A 19,656-nucleotide genomic window follows, 5' to 3' on the forward strand; every position below is an offset into this window, starting at 1 on the left:
GTGGACTAGAGAGATGCCGGTAGGTGGAAACCAACCAATTGCTGCGAGAGGTAATGGGTGGTTCACACCACTTCTGCCCATCAGTACAGACCCTCATAACCATTATTAGGGTCAAAGGGTAAAATAATTATTACTTACCTTAATTCCAAAAGCCCTTATACCCCAAATCTTTGGAACAGATCACCCTGCAGAGACACTAGGCAGAAGCTAGAGGTTTAAAACAGCCACCAAGGACTACATGTTGCCATGTGAAACTGACTCTGGACTACGTGTTACCATGTGAAACAGACTCTGCATCACATGTTACCATGTGAAACAGACTCTTACCACCAGACTGACTCTCGATCAGACTACAATATTTAAAGAATGTGCATGGGGTGACCCACACAGAAGTAGCAAACATCAGAAACGCAGGCATTCTACCAGACAGCCGATGAAGCCGTCTTTGCTCTGGTGTAACAGGTGTGAACCCTTCAGTCACTCCAAGTATGTCACTGGAAATATAGAACTTTCTGCAAGTGCATTCCCAACGATTCCTGAACAATACAACAAAACTCCTTTGTTCAGTCTATGTGAAACAGCAAACCACATCTGACGCCCAAACTATATATGGATTCCAAGTCCAAGATTAAAGAAACCTAGAGAATAAAAAACATGGTTTATATAACAATCTGAAATACTCTTGTGGTACGGACCAGTATACCAACTTTTGTCTGCAAAATAACAGTAAACCTAGTTATGAACTACAGCGGACCTAGAGCGCAATGATATTGGGATGTGGCAGCCACAAAGATGTCTCCTTTTCGGGTCAAAATCTTACATTAACCCTAAAGCAGACTGCATCATACAACCCACTATGTAAATAAGGAACTCTTACTGGAGACACAATATGGAAAGGGTTTAAGAAAATGTTTTAATACAACGGAGAAAGAGAGAAGTGTTCAGCAGGTATGCTTCTACAGAAAAGAAGTCATCTAATATCTGTACAGATTACATAGGAAAAAATAGGAAAATTGTTTCACTAGGGGAACACCATCATAATCAAGAAATATCAGAACCTGAGATATTTGCTCATTTGCTGTGATTATGTTGAACCTTAAAGGGCTGGCTTAAAGTACGCAATATTATAAGAGGAGTTGGCCTAACGGCTAGGGCAGTCGACCTCGAATCTGGGTTTGAGTTTCGGCAATGCCACTGAACATCCTGTGATTCTGGGCAAATCACTTAATCTCTCAGTGCCTAACAAAAAAAAGCTTTAGGAATGCATTAGGTATCGCATTTATGAGAGTTTTAGCTTTTGGCATTGTAAATGACAAAAGCTTAATTCTCGCAAATGCAAGACCTATTGCATTGCAAATATTTTGTTGTTCTTTACAAGCGCCCCATACCACTCTTTCACATTAATAAAGGCCACGGACCCTCCTTTAGTGAAAGCGCGGTATGGGGCGCTTTTACAAAAAAAAGCATTTGTTTGCCAACTTGGGCTTCCTACACCTTGGAACTGTACGTACAATACAAGCCGGCATTAGGGGCAGCCATCACCTTATGTGAAGTTGCACATTTTTTTCTTCTACACAGGAGAACATGTTTTTCCCAAAGTAAAAGGTCATTTACCCACATGCCTTCCAAGTTTAGGAGTGTTTTACCCGCCTTTCCTCCCTGGAAAGAGATTTACTCCTGCCCTTAGCATTAACAAATTTCTAATCATTTCCAGGCTGAGAAGTTTAAGAGATACTTTGTGAATTTTGCAAAATCACTATTTTTGGTGTGCACCAAATCAGAAGACTAACCACACGTTGGAAAGCCTACTTCCTAACCCTAGCGTAAAGTTTCTCCTGTGTCATTGGACAAACTCTTAGCATATAATTGTGTAGGTGTGAATAGATGTACACCATGCAAGTTTAATTTTCTGAACAATTCATCGTATCTATCAACAAAAACACTTTTGTGAATTTGTCACCCAGATTTAACCACCACTTTGCCTGGCAGGCTGATCCAAAGCTGATCCACGTGTGATTCCAACACTCAACCAAGGCCTTCCCCTCTCTCGGGGGTAGAAGTGGGCGAGCCAATGATGGCTTGAGCACGGTTCCAGTCAGAGGTCCACCACTGACTTGGCCTGAGGTCCCATGAGTGCATCGAGCCTAAAGAGAGCCGAGCCCTCCTGCATCCTTCTGCTATCAGAGCTACCAATTTCTGCAAGTCGTGCTATAGTCAGGACCACTGGAATTATTCCATTTTGAATCTGCAATGTTTCCCATTTAGTTGTGAATTTACTGCATTTGCCACATATTTCAGAATCTGCTGTATAATCTGCATCTTTGATAAAATGACAAAACAGCAAGTGTATGCGGTCACAGGATATGATGCAGAATGCTAATTGATTTAGTTTACCTGGAGGCTTATTTTAGGCCTTCTTTGTCACATATTTCCACAGCTCCTTGTGACAGATCGTGCATACAGCACCTAACTGTCCAAAAGAGCTGGCGGTCAAATCGGATAGTGAGTATATGATAGCCACTGGGAAGGACGTAGTTTAGTCATACTAGGAAATCCCCAGCTCCTGAGAAAAGTAGTCGGCCTCTGCATTTAACATTTTATAAATGAAACACTGCAAAAATAAACGAGGCTCTTAATACACTTCTATAGCGTCTACATATGAAACTCCTCCAGGCACTGGAGTCTGACACGTGATTGTAAACGACAATGGCTTTCAGTCGATTTCTACGCAAAAAACCCTTTAACACAGGAAAGGCCAGATCACTTCTGTGCACAAGGAAATCACAAGAGATTGTATGAGGAGTTCGCGAGGCAAGAGTTATGCAACCGGGTTCTGGGGAGGAAGAAAGAATGAAAAGAGGGTGGAGAGAGAAGACGTCTGAAAGAAAGGGAGAGAAGATATGATAACGCCTACCGGAATGAAATGAGACTGGGAGTTAAGTTTAGGGAAGTGTGGATGGGAAGAGAAAATAAATTGAAAGGAAATGATGCAAAACGAGGGGCGACTAGTGAAAACATAATGGAAATAAAACAGAGAGAGGAAAGGGAACAGAGAAGAGGGGAATCAAATGGAGGGGATACAGGAAAGATCGAGGAATCTAAGAGAAGAGGCAATACATGAAAGAGACTAAGAGGAAGAAGGAGTAATGAGATGGGGTGAGAAGAGAAAACGGAAGAGAAAGAAAAAGGGAACTGAAGTTGGGGTGGGGGTGGGGGTGGGAAGCGAGGTGAGAGGAAGCGGAGAGAGGAAAGAAACAAGAAGAGAGAATACAATGTGAGACCGGAGTAAAAAATGACAAAGGGGTGTAGAGAAATGAAAAGAAGGAGGGTGAAAGAGACGGCAGCTATAACAGAAGAGAGAATAAAGGATCTAAGAGGCGTGAAGACGAAAAAGGAGATCAAAGAGAAAGAGGGAGGAAAGAAGGGGGAGGCAGTGTATGGTGGGAGAGATAAAAGCCATAAGGAGAAACGAGTAAAAGTTGGTGGGCTTGAACTGGAATTAGAGAAAGAACTAGGCGATAATGGAGACAGCGAAAGGACGGTACAAGAGAGGAAATAGAGGCGTGGGGGTATATCGAGTTGAGATCAGTACAATAAAGTCTGACAGAAGAGAGCGTGTGTGTGCTTGGGTTTTACAGCGAAAGTAAGAAAACCGATATCAGAAAAGTGAAAAGACGAACGAGATGGGAAGATACAAGTTATCTGCACAATACATAGCCCAGTGTTTGTGCAGCACACACTGCAGGATCAGAAGCGCTACACCATCGTTGTGTTGATTCTCTCTAACGCAACTGGTAGCCACGCCCCTTTCCATACAGCAGTGGGAACCGAATTCGGTCAAATTAATCTTTTCTGGACATTAATGCCATTTTAATGACTTCTAAGCACTACTCAGAGCACTAGTGGAAACTGAGGTATCCTAAGTCACATGTTTGAACTGGTGATACCCGATTTACTTCCATGTTCAGGTGTTGAGTCTTCCGCCTCTAGGCCGTGGTGTTAAATTGATCACTTTTGGGTCATGCTGTGAAATGAGTAACCTCTAGGCAGGCACTTGGCCTCTGTTTCGCGAGCTCACTGCTCCAAACAAAGCCAGGAAGCATCGAGAGTAGCGCAGTCTGTCAGAAGTACGATCTTTGGCCTCTCTGCTGAAACGGCATACTTCACTGCCAACGTGTCCCAACAGCCATTCTGTGCCCCCACAACCTCTTACCACCATGGCTTATCTTCTTCAGCTGGAACGCCAACAGGCAAATCGCGTCACTGCCTTCGATATAAAGGTTTCATTCACTCATTCATTCATTTGTGTGCTAATTAATTACATATTGTATTTCATTCAAGTGAAAAGCCTAGATAGTTGTGCTTACATATTTATGGATGTACCTGTTGATCTGTGACGTCTTTAGTGCCAAATGCTGAATAGTGCTGCTTTTAGGTGCCAGCTGAGCTACCCCCAGAAAACTGACTGCGCTGTAGGAGAATGTTGTGACTACAAGTTGATGCTGAAAAAAAGTGCTTGCATGGCTAGAATAGAGGCAGTATCCTGCCAGGGTGTCACCATAACCTCAGAAAGTTTGTTGGGGTGGGAAAGAGACAGCTGTCAATCTGCGCTCCTGCCGGCCATTAGCCCCCAGCAAGACCGATCCTCATCTGGCCACCGAGGGGAATGTCTGGCCAAGTCTTGCGGGCAGATTAACTGTATAAATGATAGAAGTGAATAAACCCCATCAGGAGACGGGAGAGAACATGAAATGGAATTGGGTGGCAGGGGCCCTGAATACAAATAGTTCAGTGGGCCTAAGATCTGGGAATTCTTCCTAGCAAGGGCCTTAAACTGGTCTCCTGGAACGCAGCTGACTTAAGCACAAGTAAAAACAAATGGTGGTTCTTGAAAGAACAGAACGCCGATATAATATGATTTCAAGAGTCCTGGATTATTACGAATTGGTCCATGGAAGCTTACTATGTGATGAACAGCCCTGCATCTCCGGTGAGCAGGGGACATGCTTAAGGAGGCATCGCCATTTTGTTTAGATCAAACCTTAAATGGTCTTATAAAACAACCCCACATTCCTCTAATCTATTTCAGGTAATTAAAGTAGAGACCAAGGAAGATCCTGTTAACCCCGAGTCCCTTTTAATTGTGAATGCATACATTCCATACAAGATTTGTATTTGTATTTCGCTTTTGTAAGGCGCCCAGCTACCCAAGGGTTTCCCGGCGCCGCCTGAAGGTACCAAAAGAGAGGTTAAAAAATCCTATTGATTGAATAGCAAGGTTTTCAAAGTTCTGCGAAAATGAGCAAGGCTGGTCTCATTCCTCAATAAAAGAGGAAGGGAATTACACAGGGTGGGGCTCAAGGAGGAGAAAGAACGGCCGCCCACCCTGGCCAGTCTGTGCCTTGGTACCGAGAACTTTGCATGGTTGGCTGAACGGAGAGGACGAGAGGGGACATAGGGTTTAACAATGGAATTCAAGTATTGGGGGGCCTTGCCTATTTTGATCTTAAACATACAAGTCAGAGTTTTGAATTTGATGCAGTTTTCCACTTTCAACCAATGGAGTTCACGCAAAGAGCTCGAAGTGGAGATTGTTTTAGGGATCCGGCAGAGCAGGCGAGCAGCAGCGTTTTGCACAACTTGGAATTTGCAAATAACATCCTTGTTTGCTCCTAAAAACAGGATGATGCCATGGTCCAGGCGAGAGGTGACCAAGGCATGGACTACAGTTCTTTTTGTGGAGACCGGCAGCATTACCAAGATTTTCCTAATCTATTTGAGGATGACAAAGCAGGTCGCAGCCACCTTTGTTGCTTGAGGTCTCATCGAGAGGTGGTCATCGATAATGAAACCCAGATTGCGGGCTTATTTGGTAGGCTGGGGGAGAGCACCCAATTCAGGGGGCCAGTGTTGGGGACCCCAAAGCTCTTTGTTCTTCCCTAAGATTACCACCTCAGTCTTCTCCCCATTGAGCTTAAGTGAATTGACTTGCATCCACTGTGCGACTTTACAAAGCCCCACTTGCCTTTGCCTCGCCTATCCTCGAAAACTCAGAATGTAAGAACCTAATGTTGGTTGGAGACCTGAATACTAACGTTTCCACCCATAGTTTGGGGCTTTTTGCTAACTCCGCTAAGGATGAAGCATTAAACATACCGTCTGCTCAATTTCCAAATCCTAGTCGAACCGATAAAAGAGGAACAATTTTACTAGAAGGTTTAAGAAATTTGGAGGCATTCGTAGTCAATGGGAGACTAGAAAAAGATATCCCAGCGAAAAATACACATAAGGGACCGAAGGGTGGCTCTATTATTGATTATGTAATTTCCTCGGTTGATTTTTTAAAATACTTTAGGAAATCGATTTAGTGACCATATGGTGATTAGTTTAAAAGTAGAGCTGTCCTGTGCTGGGGAGAGCTCTTGCGATTTTAAGGATAAAGCGGTAGCTTTCAACAAAGCAAATGGCAGAATTTATTGGAATGCTTTGGCAGTCTCAAAATTAAGTGTCTTTAACCATTTTAATAGGCGACAAGCAGCTTAGAGTAACAGAATATTTAGATCATCCCAAAATAATTTTGCTGGAAACTTATAGTCATAGTATAAACCTTATGGTTATGTCTTGTAAATCTTTCCACCCAATAATTAAACAGAGACCTGGTCTTAATCCATTATTTCACATAAATAAGGATTTAAACAAATTAGCGAGGGCCCAATTTTTGAATTATTCCCCTGAACAAAGTAAATTAATTGGTTTACTAAAGAGGAAAAGACAACAGAAAAAACGCTCCTTAAAACAAAAAAAGGAAGATTATGAATGGGTTCAATTAAAAGATGCTGCTTCCAAAAACAATTCAAAACGATACTGGGGAATAATTGCAGAAAGTTGTGGTACTGGAATTAAATCTCTTCCCATTTCAATAAATGTAGAATGGAAATCCCGCTTAGTGTAACTTTATTCCGCAAATTCACATTCCTTTTGGCCTGACTTCTCTTGAATGAACTCCCTAAAAGTTTCAGTTTACAATAATGCTCCTAATAAGGAGGAAGTTGTTAGACTGATTAAAAAAACGAGAGCTTATGGGGAAATGGGCCCAGATGAAATCCCCATGTCAATTATAAAAAAAGAGCCAATATTATGGGCAACATATCTTACCCCTCTGTTTGAATATTGCTATCTGTATGGACGGACTCCCTCGTCATGGTCCGGTAGCATCCTAATTCTGCTGTATAAAAAGGGCGAAAGACATCTTCCAGGTAACTACCGACAAATAGCCTTATTAGACGCAGTAGGGAAAATCTTTGCCCGCAGTGTTCTGGAGAATCTCACTGATTGGGTAGTAGAGGAGAAAATTCCCCCCATTGAGCAAGTAGGGTTTAGGAAAAACCATTCCACCTTCGACAACATCTGTTTGTTGAAACTAATAGAAGAGAAATATACGGTCTTTCCCAGGACAAATGTCTATGTCGCATTTATACTTTTCTACTGCTTTCGATAAGGTAGACCGCCAACTTCTTTGGAAAAAGTTATATAAAATGGGGGTGTCTTCTACTCTTTTATCCTTAGTTATTGCTCTACACTCGCAAGCATGGTGCCAGGTATTAATGGGGGGGAACTCCGGGCCTATCTTCAGTAATTACTACGGAAAACGGTTTGAAGCAAGGTTGCCTATTAGCACCTCTACTGTTCTCTCTATATGTAAAAGATCTACCAGATTATTTTTTCTTAATGGAAGGGGAAGCGCCGAAGATAGGTGGCCGTTCTTTTCCCTGCCTTATGTATGCAGACAATATTGTAATCATTGACCTGACCCCTACTGGTTTAAATAAAAGATTGTCCCGTCTCCGGAGCTGTACGTCAGCACAATTTTTGAAAATAAATGTTTCTAAAAGTAAGGTTTTGGTTATGAAACGAGGAAAAAATAGAAAAGTTAATAATTTTAATTGGAGAATTGGTCCCGAAAAAATTGGAGCTTGTAGATTCTTACCTTTGTCTGGGGAAAGTTATTTCAAGTAGTACAAGAATTAGTCCCCACAGTGCACATCGCTCTTCTAAAGCAACATCGCATGCAAATGGCCTACTCCTATGTTATAGTGCTAAGGGTTGAAGACATTTCAAACATTTGCTTTTAGTTTTTAAAACTAAAATTCCTCCTACCTTGGTATACACTATTGAGCCTATACTAGTAAGTGAATGGAGCTTTTTGGATAAGACCGAAGGGCAAATCTTCTGTAAATTATGTAACTTAAATACACTTGTCCCAATAGCCCCCATTAGGCTAGAATTTGGCCTGGTAAGTTCTTTTTCACAAGGTTTAGCTATGTTAATTTGTTGGGGTTATCAGGTAAAGAACAGTGAACCTTTTTGCAGGACAAATGTATAAATACTCTTTTTTTTGCCATTTCTTCTTGGCACTGCAACATTTTAATGTGCAAGAAGATTTCATGTTATCCTTCTCTACCACAGAATTAAAATCTTTTAAAAAGATTTCAAGTGGCTTAATTAGCTATCAGAGAGATGTTAATATTTGCTGAGCAAGGGCCAGACTGGAAACAATAGTCAAGAATGCTTCCTCGAGAGTTCCTCAGAAGTACCTCTCCGGGAACTTAAGCCACGGTATTCGCCGATGGATTACCCTTTGCCGTTTGAACCTTTTTTCCATTAAATGATTTAACCATAAATTGGTCACCTAATAGGGAAGGGGGAAAAAACTGCAACTTTTGTAATCTGGATATTCAGAACCTTGATCATCTCTAGTTTTTATTACAGCTTTGACTGCATCTGGATTTAGGTGGCTTAATCCAATGTTTATACAGAATGGCATCAAAAATGTTTTGTCTGCTAGAGAATTTTGGTTTTGTCCAAAAAATGAAATAGTATGCACAAAACTTTTAAACTTTTATAGGGAGTTTATGAATATCTTTTAAATGTTCTTAATTAGACCCAGAGTATGGTTGGCTATGCATCTAATTTGTTTTCTTATATTGCCTTCAAAGCTCCAAGTTCTCATGTCTCTTCGACCTTTGTATTTACTTTTTTATTTGCGGAAAATATATATTTATGATTGTTGTTAACTCTTTGCTGTTTGGACTAAACTCGTTTTTTTCCATCTCAAATGAGTCCTAAGGGAAATGTTTTTGCTGCTTTATGATGCACTTTATATAAAATATATGATGCTGCTATGATATGATATCTTTCCAAATTGTACTAATATTTAACAGGATTTGATCCTTTACTGTTTTAGTATATGAGGTAACTTTTTGATTGCTGCTATGCTGATGCTGCTATATGATTCACTTAATTTAATAATTTGCCATTCAATGAAACTGCTTTCTTATGTTAATCTATCTAATTGCTCACGTTCCAAAATTTCATATGGCGTCATTTTTTTTCGCTTTCCTCCACTGGAGGGTCTTATTGCTGCCTAAATAATACCTCAGAGTCGATTTTGCAAATATTTTATGTTTCTTGATGTTCTAACTCTGTATAAATTGATGTAGCAATGTAGATAGAATGGTTTTACTGAAGTGTTTTTATAATTATTGCTGGTTTTCTAACATGACTATATATGTATGTCTTAACTACTTCGATGCTCATGAAGGCTCCCGGCCGTCATGAGTCACAGTAGACGAGTGCTCATGACGGCAGGGAGCCATCAGAACGTTGCCGCTCCGCCCACGCGCGGTTAATTCCCCGCCTGTCGGGAAAATTAATCAGTGGGCGGAGTTCTGACAGCTCCCGGCCGTCATGAGCACATGCCCACCGTGATTTATGGTGGAAGGGAGCCGTCATCAGTACCGGAGCCCCACACCCAACCCCGCCCCCTCTCGCACCGCGGCAAAATTGACACCGCAACAACAGGGTTAAGTGGACCTCATTGGAGATCCAAATTCTTAGTAAACATATTGAATTGAAATTAATTGAGACGGGGAGTCGCATTTACGCGAGACCTATTGCATTGCATCACGGACAACGGGAGGGGGCACGGACAAAGGGAGGGCGGGAAAGGGGGTGAGAAGGTGCGAAAAAATAGTGCAAATAACTGGTACCATGTAACACTCCGAATAAAGGTGACAGTAGCCATGGGAGGGTAATAATTACGACATGGCCATAATGGGAGGGACTAACAAGCCTCATAATCAATCAGAAGACAGCATTTACGATGGACAAAGACAGAAGCCAATAAAAAAAAAAGTGGCGGGCAGTGGGCGGGGCTTCCCTTACTAGTGAACTAACCCAGATCTTCCCTAGAGCACCTCTTGTGCGCTGATTCTAGGCTCGACCTAATGAATGTGTCCTCATATAATGCAACTAGTGCTATGTAAAGCGCTCTGATACCCGATACAGGTCAAGTTCGTGCTATCTAAAACTCTGTAAAATAAATAAAAAATTTAAAAATAAAGAGGTAGTATTTGGTTCAATTAATGGTAGTTCAACAACAAGACCTTCAAACTACAATACAGATGGGAGGGATGGAGAATTTTTCATTGCTGTGTGAAAATATAGGAAGAGAACAGTGAACGTTCTAGAAAAGTCCAAGAATGAAAGTTTGTAAGTGGGCAACTAGTCTCTCCCAGGTTGATTGACAGGCCAAGGTTGGGAACACCCCTCGAACTGTATGACGAGGTTTAGTGTGTTTTCACTTTAGACGAAAGTCAATATTCCTCAGTATGCTGAAGACGCACCACTCTACCTGAAGGTTTCCTCTAGTCACAACAATAAGCATCACTGCAATTCAAGATGAATGTCATTGACTGATATCAAACCAACTCTACAAAGCCAGTCAAGCTCAACAACAATTACATAGTTGCCTTGCCATAACTAATCTAGAAAGCTTAACTCCATGACCAGCTAACAGTGTTAAATCCCTAGGTTTCAACGACGTTAACATCTTCAGCTTCAGGACTCACCTTAAAATGAAATATGCATACAAATCTCATTTTTCTGGACAATTAAGGCCTTTTTACTGGAACTGGATTTCAAAACTGCTGTAGGAGCACTGTCATCACTCTTCAAAACAGAGGCACCCTGCCCCTCAGAATCTCACTAAAACCCATAACACCAACGTACAGTGTCCTCATTTTTTATGACAGCCTGATCAAAGGTTTCCAATAGCACAACAGAATCACACTTACCATCAAAGAAGTCCATCAGCTCTCTTTGCTCTCCCGTATAACATTTAAGAGGCGCTGCATCACCTATAAGGTAGTGAAAACAAACATCCTACCACACTTGGGAACAGAGGGAAAGATCTCTTCAGCAACATCAACAGGCTTGAGACAGAAATGTAGTAAGGAGATGAACAGACATGGGCCATTTCCGGCTGTGCGCCAGGGCTATGAAAATCCATTCCAATCATATTGTGCAGGTGCCATCCCTTTCCCACATGCAAAAGGAGCTGACACCCCATTACTTAAGGCAAATTTCAGTCTCTGACTACCCTGCCACACATCTCCAGACGAGCATCCGTTTGACCTGTCCTCCTTTCTTCCTAATCTTTTCTATTAAAATCTTCAATCTAACCCTGCTGTGTTTCTCTTCCCACAACCTACTTTCGAATTCCTCCGTAATGAGCCTCTTATCTTTCTATACATCTCCACTCTTGAACAACGCTCCCTTGTTTTGTGGCAAGGCTAACACTATGTACGTCACCCATGTGACTTGCTATATTCCTTCACTCCATTTAAATTGGAAGACTTCATACATCTGATCTGATGAAGATGATTTAATTACATTCTTTTTTAACTCTTTAGAACCATTAAGTTATCTGATACTGATTGATACTGAAAACCAAAACTAGGAAGAGCCTTTTGAAACTTCCCCTTCTACAATGAGCATAAATATCAGCAAAATTAAAATATTATTGGGTGGCTTTGGGTAAAGACATTTGTCAACTCACATAAGACAATATCATGTATTTTGCCTAAATAGATAATTTATACAGCAAGAAATATTAGCAGTTTCCATATTACTAGGAAAAGGAAAATAAAAGACTTCAGCAATAAACTAGTATTTGTATTTTAGGAATTTAAAGAGCGCAGCATACACAGCCACAACAGGATTTCTTGGTGCTAAAAAAAGGCCTAATTAAAACCATGCACAATAAAAAATAAAAATAAAAGAGTTCTCACAGTCATTTTACCACCTCAAATCATGTGATTTAGGGAAAAGCCAAAATTTCAGCACTCTTCAATATGTGAGAGGATTTTGTTCAGAATGTATATGAAGGGGTAACGAGTTCCAGCGCCTATCCGCAGCCACTGAAAAGGCTCAGGCACTGTTAGCTTTTCAATAAAACTTTGAAACTAATAATAGTTTCCGACTCGCAGACCTTAACTTAACCTAATGGGTCCTCAATTGAAATCTAGCATATAACAGTGATACGTGAAGTATAGAGGACCTTATGAACCAAACACATTGATTTAAACTGAATTTTCTGTTTCACAGCAAGCCAGGGAGGTGTCCAAGGGCAGCAGTGGCACAATCTCAGGCTTTAAGGCCAAATTGGGGTTTAACAGCATAATTCTGGATTAATTGAAATCTCTGAATTTGATATAAAGGGAGCTCAAGATAAATACAATTACAATAATCCAGTTGAGTGGATACAAAGGCATTCAGTATTTGTAACCTCTGCTAGGAGATGAACAGATATAAAATGTGCTCTATATAGTGAAGCTTAAAAGGACAAGATTTGCATACAGTAGAAATTTGATCAGGCAGGAACAATGTACTGTCAAATTTAACACAAAGATTTCTAACACAAGCAACTGGATTGGGCTTTGGTTCAAGTACATCACGCCAGAATGGCATATTCGAAAAAGGTGAAGAACAAGGAGTACTCAGGATTTTAGTTTTGTCTTCATTTAGCTTAAGCTGATTTAAGCTCACCCAACGAAACACCGTGGCGAGCCACTCATGAAGTTGAGTAGCAGAATTTTTATCATCATCGAATTTCCATAAAACAACTTGAGTGTCATCTGCATATAGGTAGACTCCGAAACCACAGGTTCTCATAAAGATAAGATAATGGTACCATACACAAATTGAACAAAAGCAAGGGTTGGCTGTGAAAGTGAAAGGTGAAAGAGAAATATTTTGAGTGTTGAGAAAAAGAGGTTATACGGCCATGCCAAAGCAAGCCCTCCGACTCCAAAATCCTGCAGCTGAGACAGCTGGATCTGATGGTGAACAGTGTTGAAAACTGACAACAAAACAAACAGGATAAGGGCTGCTGGGGTACAAGCATCTAAACCTGAAAGCACAGTATTCTCCATACTGCCCTGTGCGGAAACTCATCCAGCAAGAGTAGAAAGGAAGATTGTCTTCCACAGAGGTCAACAGGTGGTCAGAAACAGTTTTTGAAGCAGTATTGCTAAATAAAGTAACAGAAAAAGACGATAATTTGATAATTCATTTGAGTCCAAAGATGCTGTCTTCAGTAATGGCAACACATATGCTTTTTCAAACATTCAGGGACTCTACCAGATTTTAGAGCCGCATTCACCACAGTCTGAGATCAACTGAGTTCTTGTAAAAAGCAGACTACATTAACTACAAAGTTAACATTCTGCATTTTGGGTATTAGACCTTTATACATATTGTCTTACCAATCCCTGTAGTTCTCGCAGCTGCTTGCCAGTTAGCCCTCCAATGCCAAGGTCATCCTCTTCCTCCTGAGTAGAAACGTTCCCAAATGACAATGACGGACCTTGTTTGATAAAGAATTCTTCATATTGGTCAAGTAGGAGACCATGCAGCATCCAAGCAGAAACTTGTTTGTACATGACCCCATGACACACTGCTAAGATTCTAGAGCAGAAAATATATGTAGGATGAAAAAACTGTTTAGTAGATTAAATACACTCACAGGTTCACAAATTTCCAACTAATACAAATCAGTGCATGTTTAGTGACAAATGTCTGTTTTTCAGCTTCAGAAAGCATTGCTAAATTGAATATTATCATTTAGCTTGACCCTGGACATCATTGTGACTGTTCTGCAATATTGCCATTACCTTAGTACCCTGGTTTACGTATTAAACCGTATGGCCTATTTACAGTATGATCTATTTACATCAATTCCAACATGGGGAGTTTAGCATGGAATAAGCGAGCATAAAAAAGCAAGCTATGCTATGTAGCACAATCAACTAACTGCAAGATCAAGGAACGCAACGAGTTATGGTTCCGCTCTGTAGCACTACACTAAAATAAGATTTCTTCATGGCTTACTTTAGTCATCAATACAAAAGGGGATGGGAAAAATGCTTGCAGATAGTTTAAACCACCTGCAATTGCTTTGGGTAGCCCTCAAGTCCGTGGTGTTTAACCCATTATGCCACTCTAGACAGAGGTCCACTTTCTGCAAATCAGTACTGACTCTGCTCCTCATGTGAATGATCATCTTGAATTGCCAAGCAAAGTCCCCTCTAGAAGGGAAGACAAACAATCCCCGACCAGTTTCAGCCTTGTTAGGCCCTATCAGGGAGGTACCGTTTGGATTATTTGGCATAGTGATAATCGGACCCACTACTGGGCATGCCCTTGGCCAACTCAGATTGTTAGGTAAAACACACCAAAAAATCAACAGTCATCTACACCGACAACACCCAGCTCATCCTCTCCCTCACATAAGACCCAGTCACCAGCAGACTCAGCTTTCAGGGCGGTGTGAAGAAAGCTGCATTCTGGATGTGCAGAAGCTGCCTGAAGCTCAACTCTGAGAAGACAGAGGGCCTCGTCTTAGGACCCTCCCCCACAGCCTGGGACAGGACCTGGTGTCCTGCTGCCCTCGGCAGCCCGCCAACCCCTACCGATCACGCTTAGCACCTCGGCATCATACTCTACTCCTCCCTTTCCGTGACTCGACAGAAAAACACAGTCACCTCCACCTGCTTTAACACCCTCCGCATCCTTCACAAATCTTTCAAATGGATCCCCTCCGAATCAAGAAAAACCATCACCCACACACTCATAACCAGCATACTAGACTACGGAAACGCCATCCATGCCGGAATCAACAAGACCCTACTTCGCAAACTGCAGACCATACAGAACACCGCAACCAGACTCGTCCTCGGGATCTTTCAGCAAGAGCACGTTACCCAACACCAGCGAGACCTCCACTGGCTCCCCGTCGAGAAGAGAATAACCTTCAAGATACTTACCTACGCCTACAAATGCCGCCACAACACCGGACCCCAATACCTCAACCAGAGAATCTCCTTCCATGCACCCAAGAGAAAGTTCCGATCCTCTGACCTCGCCGAAACCCCAAGCATCAGCAGAGCCAGAACAGGCGGAAGTGCCTTCTCTTACATCGTGGCCACGACCTGGAACGAGCTCCTGGTCGACATCAGACAAGCCCCCTCTCTGAACATCTTCAGGAAGACACTCAAGACCTGACTATTTGACTGAACGGAACTGCATACCAGCCAGCTCCTTGAGACCATCACAGGTGAGTAGGTCACTTCCAATTCACTGATTGACTGATTGAATGGATTACTCCAATCATATCATGAAGCCTTTTACCCCAATCTTGCTTCAACACTACTATGATACACACAAACCAATGTAAGATATACCAAGCCACTGCACTGAGCCTTATTTAGGATTTCCGCTTTTATGATTCAATTTGTTTCTTCATTTATTTACTCAATACATTTATTAAAAGGGGCAGCTCAAAATCTTTAAGCATTTCTTTAAGCATGTCTATTGCATTTCTATTCCATGCTCTCTTTATAAAGACATACAGAGACTTAACGCCTTACAATCTTGAAAATACTTAAAAAGAAATCCTAGCATCTTGCCTTTTCTAGTCAAATCGTCCAGCTTCTTTTTATTAATTACCCAAATCTTAGGCTTTTAGATACATTCTTGTTTAAAAATTTTGCTCAATATGTAATAGCTCAGGCATCTGCAATGCATTTATTGTATGTTATAGTGTAAAGACAAATGAACCCTTACTTTTCCAGGGCACTACGTACAGGAGGCAGACCTCCACAGCTATGCTTGTGAACATTTTCCAGGATCTGGCAACCGTGGATCTGCAGAAAAGCAAAGAAGTCATAATTATACTGGTTAAGACAATGAATGTGAAAATGACAAAACATTTCAGGATGGCAATGCACCTTACAAAAAAATTATGGAGCAACAGATTTCCAGACTATATACTCAAAGTGACAGAAAGGCACACCAACTCATATTTTAGAGCAAATTTCATGTGAAAGACTTACCATTTTAGAGCATTGTTATTTACACTGTGAATTCTCCATTGCATGCCTTAGGGATTAGTTTCAGTATGACACTAAAATTACAAGCTGAGCTTTAGGAAAACCCTGTGGACAGTCACTGATGAACAGAACATTTTTGGATGATTGGACAAAGTGGGCCCCTACCTTCCAAGGGGCTCCCAGGGAACATGAACTTTTTCTCTAGCTCACTTCTACACATCTTTTGTATCTTGATCTTTAACAGATAATTCAACCTTGTTAGGCAGCATACGGTCTGAATTAGCAAAACATGGGTAATAAAATTAAAATGTGTTCCAAACAGGGGCCCCAAAATATTTCTTGCACCAGGACCAGAATATCCTTAAAATGAAAATGTGGACAAAGAGACACCACTGGATGCCCAACGAGTATACAACACCAGAAGGAACAAGCATTTACAATGCAATGGTTTCGCCTTTGGAAAAGTTAGAGCTATTGGCATTGTAAATGACAACTTTTGTATTTATGTTTTGGTTTTGAAAACAGATAAATAAATGGCATTGTCATTTACATTGCCATTAGGTTAATCTCTCGCAAATGTGAGACCTATTGTACCCTACGGATGAGCTCAGCAGACAGCAATTACTACCACACACACACACACACACACACACACCCAGAGCCACACACACACCCAGAGCCACACACACACCTTAACCGGTATTATTTCATGGTGCTCTCAAATGGGAGGACAATGATAAAGGAGAAACCGTGAAGAAAACTAATTGCTCACAGTGACACCGTTTGGAAAAGCTGGGAAGCCAGGAGTGAACCCAAGGTTTTTGGGTCAGAGAACCGCTGCTACGTTTTGCCTCCGGTTCTACAAAAGAAAGTTTCTGACTGATCATTTTACGCAAGTGCACTCACAACATAATTTGCTTTTTCATAAATTGGGGCAGCAACAGTGGGAACATTCCAGTATAGGGCAGGTACACCTTGGACAGAAAGAGTACAGCCTTTTGCAATTACAGAACAGGTCAAATTCGGGCAGCAGCAAAGCAAGCTTTACTTCCTCACAGAACAGGCATGTCAGCAGGAAAGCAAGCTTTCTTTACTCATAAAAGGACGCAAGTCCAATATTTCATTCCCTACTGAACATATCCAGAAGCGTAAACAAAAACAAAAACAAACTTTCAGCGCTCACAGAATATGTACAGTTAAGGAATGACTGACAAGTAGATTACAGACATATCTGGAATGTGCTCAAGTCTCAGAGTACTGTATAGGTGGATAAACAAATGAATACTTGAGTTCTGACACAAATTCTCACTTAGACGATACTCCATGTCAGCATCCTGAAAGCCCTGCTGCTAGGACAGGGAGACTTGCCTACTGTTTGTGTTGATTCTTGGGCTTTCCATGGATTTAGAAGTAGCAATACCCATAATATCACTGTATTTTGGATCAGCACAGCTCAATATGCTCAGGACAGGTACACATGCACCATTCTCTTCTAAAATATTCTGAATGCGTGTGCGCAGGGCTGGATTAAGCAAAATAAGCATGTGCTTAGGGCATCAAGGGAAAAGGGACACCACAGACATTTTCAATTGCCGGATTTACCATGAACCATATAATGCAAACTTGCAAATGGTGCAGCTGAACCTATAAAGTGGAAGTATCCAAAAACAAACTTTATCCATCTTACTCGAAGTTTTATTTCATTGTGAAATAATAAAATGTTAGTTTACAAGTTATTGATTATTTTTGGAATTAGAAATATATGGGGCACCAAAATCTTACGTGTTTAGAGCCTCTAAAGGTCCCTATGTAATCCCAGTCTCGGAGCGACACTCGTTCAGTGTTAAGAGCCATAACAGATATTTGAAACAAAGATCAGTGGGGAAAAAGGGGGGGGGGAGGCAAATGAGGGTCATGAAGACCCAGTAAGGACAGCAAGGGGGCGGGACGGCAGTGAGACCTCTACAAGCTAATTAGATGCAGCGAGTGATCCACAAACAAAAGTGGAGGTAAGGAGATGGATGTGGGAGCTGCAAGCATCCGAGGGGCAGCGAAGGCTTGGATAAGAAGGAAGACAGTGAGGGCTCGCAAGAAAATGGGAGTAGGTAAGAGGGTTGTGCTGAAAAGGGCAGTAAGGGGTTGGTGAGACAGCGAGGGCTCTGCGCAGCAAGAGAAGCAACAAGCGCCTAAGAAGGGGCGCTCTTCAAGTGGTTAGAAGTCCGCTACTAGATATATTTGTCTAACTCGGGGCAGCGACCATCGCTATTGAACTCGGTGCCGCTACTCACCGTCACTGTCCTCGGCATGCCGTCTACGGGACATGATCACTGCTCTCAAGGTGCAAGTTGAGTGCATGGGAGCTGACAGTGCAGGGTGAGTGGATGAAAGCTAACTGTGCATGGGCAGGAGTCTGGTGAGTGTCTGGGACTAGACGATGCAGGGTGAGTTCTCAGGAGCAGACGTGCATGGTGAGTGCGTGAGAGCAGAAGGAGCAGGGTGTGTGTGCAGGAGTATACGGTGCAAGGTGTATCAGGTGCCGACTGTGCTGAAGAGGCAGATGGCGGAGCGTGAGTGCATAGGAGCAGGTGGCACAGGGTACGTTGTCAGGAGCAGAACGTGCATGGTGAGTGCATGGGAGCATATGGTGCAGATTAATGTGTGGGAGCAGACGGCGCAGGGTGTCAGGAGCAGGTAGTGCAGGTTTTCAGAAGCAAACAATGCAGGGTTTCAATAGCAGAGGGTGCAGAGTGACAGTCAGGAGCTGATGGTGCAGGGTGTCAGGAGCAGAGAATGCAGGGTGTCAGGAGCAGAGAGTACAGGGTGACAGTCAGGAGCAGATGGTGCATTCTGCCAGGTGCAGTCAGTGCATGGTGTCAGGAGCAGAGAATGCAGGGTGTCAGGAGCAGAGAGTACAGGGTGACAGTCAGGAGAGACGGTGCATGGTGCCAGGAGCAGTCAGTTCAGGGTGCCAGGAGCAGTCAGTGCAGGGTGTCAGGAGCAGACGGTGCAGTGTTTCGGGTGATTAGGATGAAGGGTGTCAGGAGCAGATGGTGCAGGGTGTCAGGAGCAGACGGTGCAGGGTGCCAGGAACAGACGGTGCAGGGTGCCAGGAACAGACGGTGCAGGGTGCCAGGAACAGACGGTGCAGGGTGTCAGGAGCAGACGGTGCAGGGTGTCAGGAGCAGACGGTGCAGGGTGCCAGGAGCAGTCGGTGCAGGGTGCAAGGAGCAGGCGGTGCAGGGTGCCAGGAGCAGACGGTGCAGGGTGTCAAGAGCAGACAGCGCAGGGTGTCAAGAGCAGGCATATGTGCAGGGCGTCAGGAGCAGAAAGTGCAGGGTGTCAGGAGCAGACGGTGCAGTGTTTCAGGTGATTAGGATGCAGGGTGTCAGGAGCAGACAGTGCAGGGTGTCAGGAGCAGACAGTG

At 42.5% G+C, this 19,656-nt stretch overlaps 1 protein-coding gene across 2 annotated transcripts in view; it reads right to left on the reverse strand.

Annotated features, from left to right (window-relative positions):
• Positions 1-19,656, reverse strand: part of TUBGCP4 (tubulin gamma complex component 4) — a 378,854-nt gene that overhangs the window by 185,500 nt on the left and 173,698 nt on the right. For both annotated transcript variants that reach the window (XM_086958209.1, XM_086958210.1), the window contains exons 6-7: positions 15,967-16,046; positions 13,608-13,809 (exon numbers count right to left, since the gene is read on the reverse strand). In XM_086958209.1, coding sequence (XP_086814335.1) covers positions 13,608-13,809; positions 15,967-16,046 — 282 coding nt within the window. The remainder of the gene's footprint in view (positions 1-13,607; positions 13,810-15,966; positions 16,047-19,656) is intronic.

Source organism: Lissotriton vulgaris, chromosome 2_1, assembly GCF_964263255.1.
Source record: "Lissotriton vulgaris chromosome 2_1, aLisVul1.2, whole genome shotgun sequence".
Classification (NCBI taxonomy): domain Eukaryota; kingdom Metazoa; phylum Chordata; class Amphibia; order Caudata; family Salamandridae; genus Lissotriton; species Lissotriton vulgaris.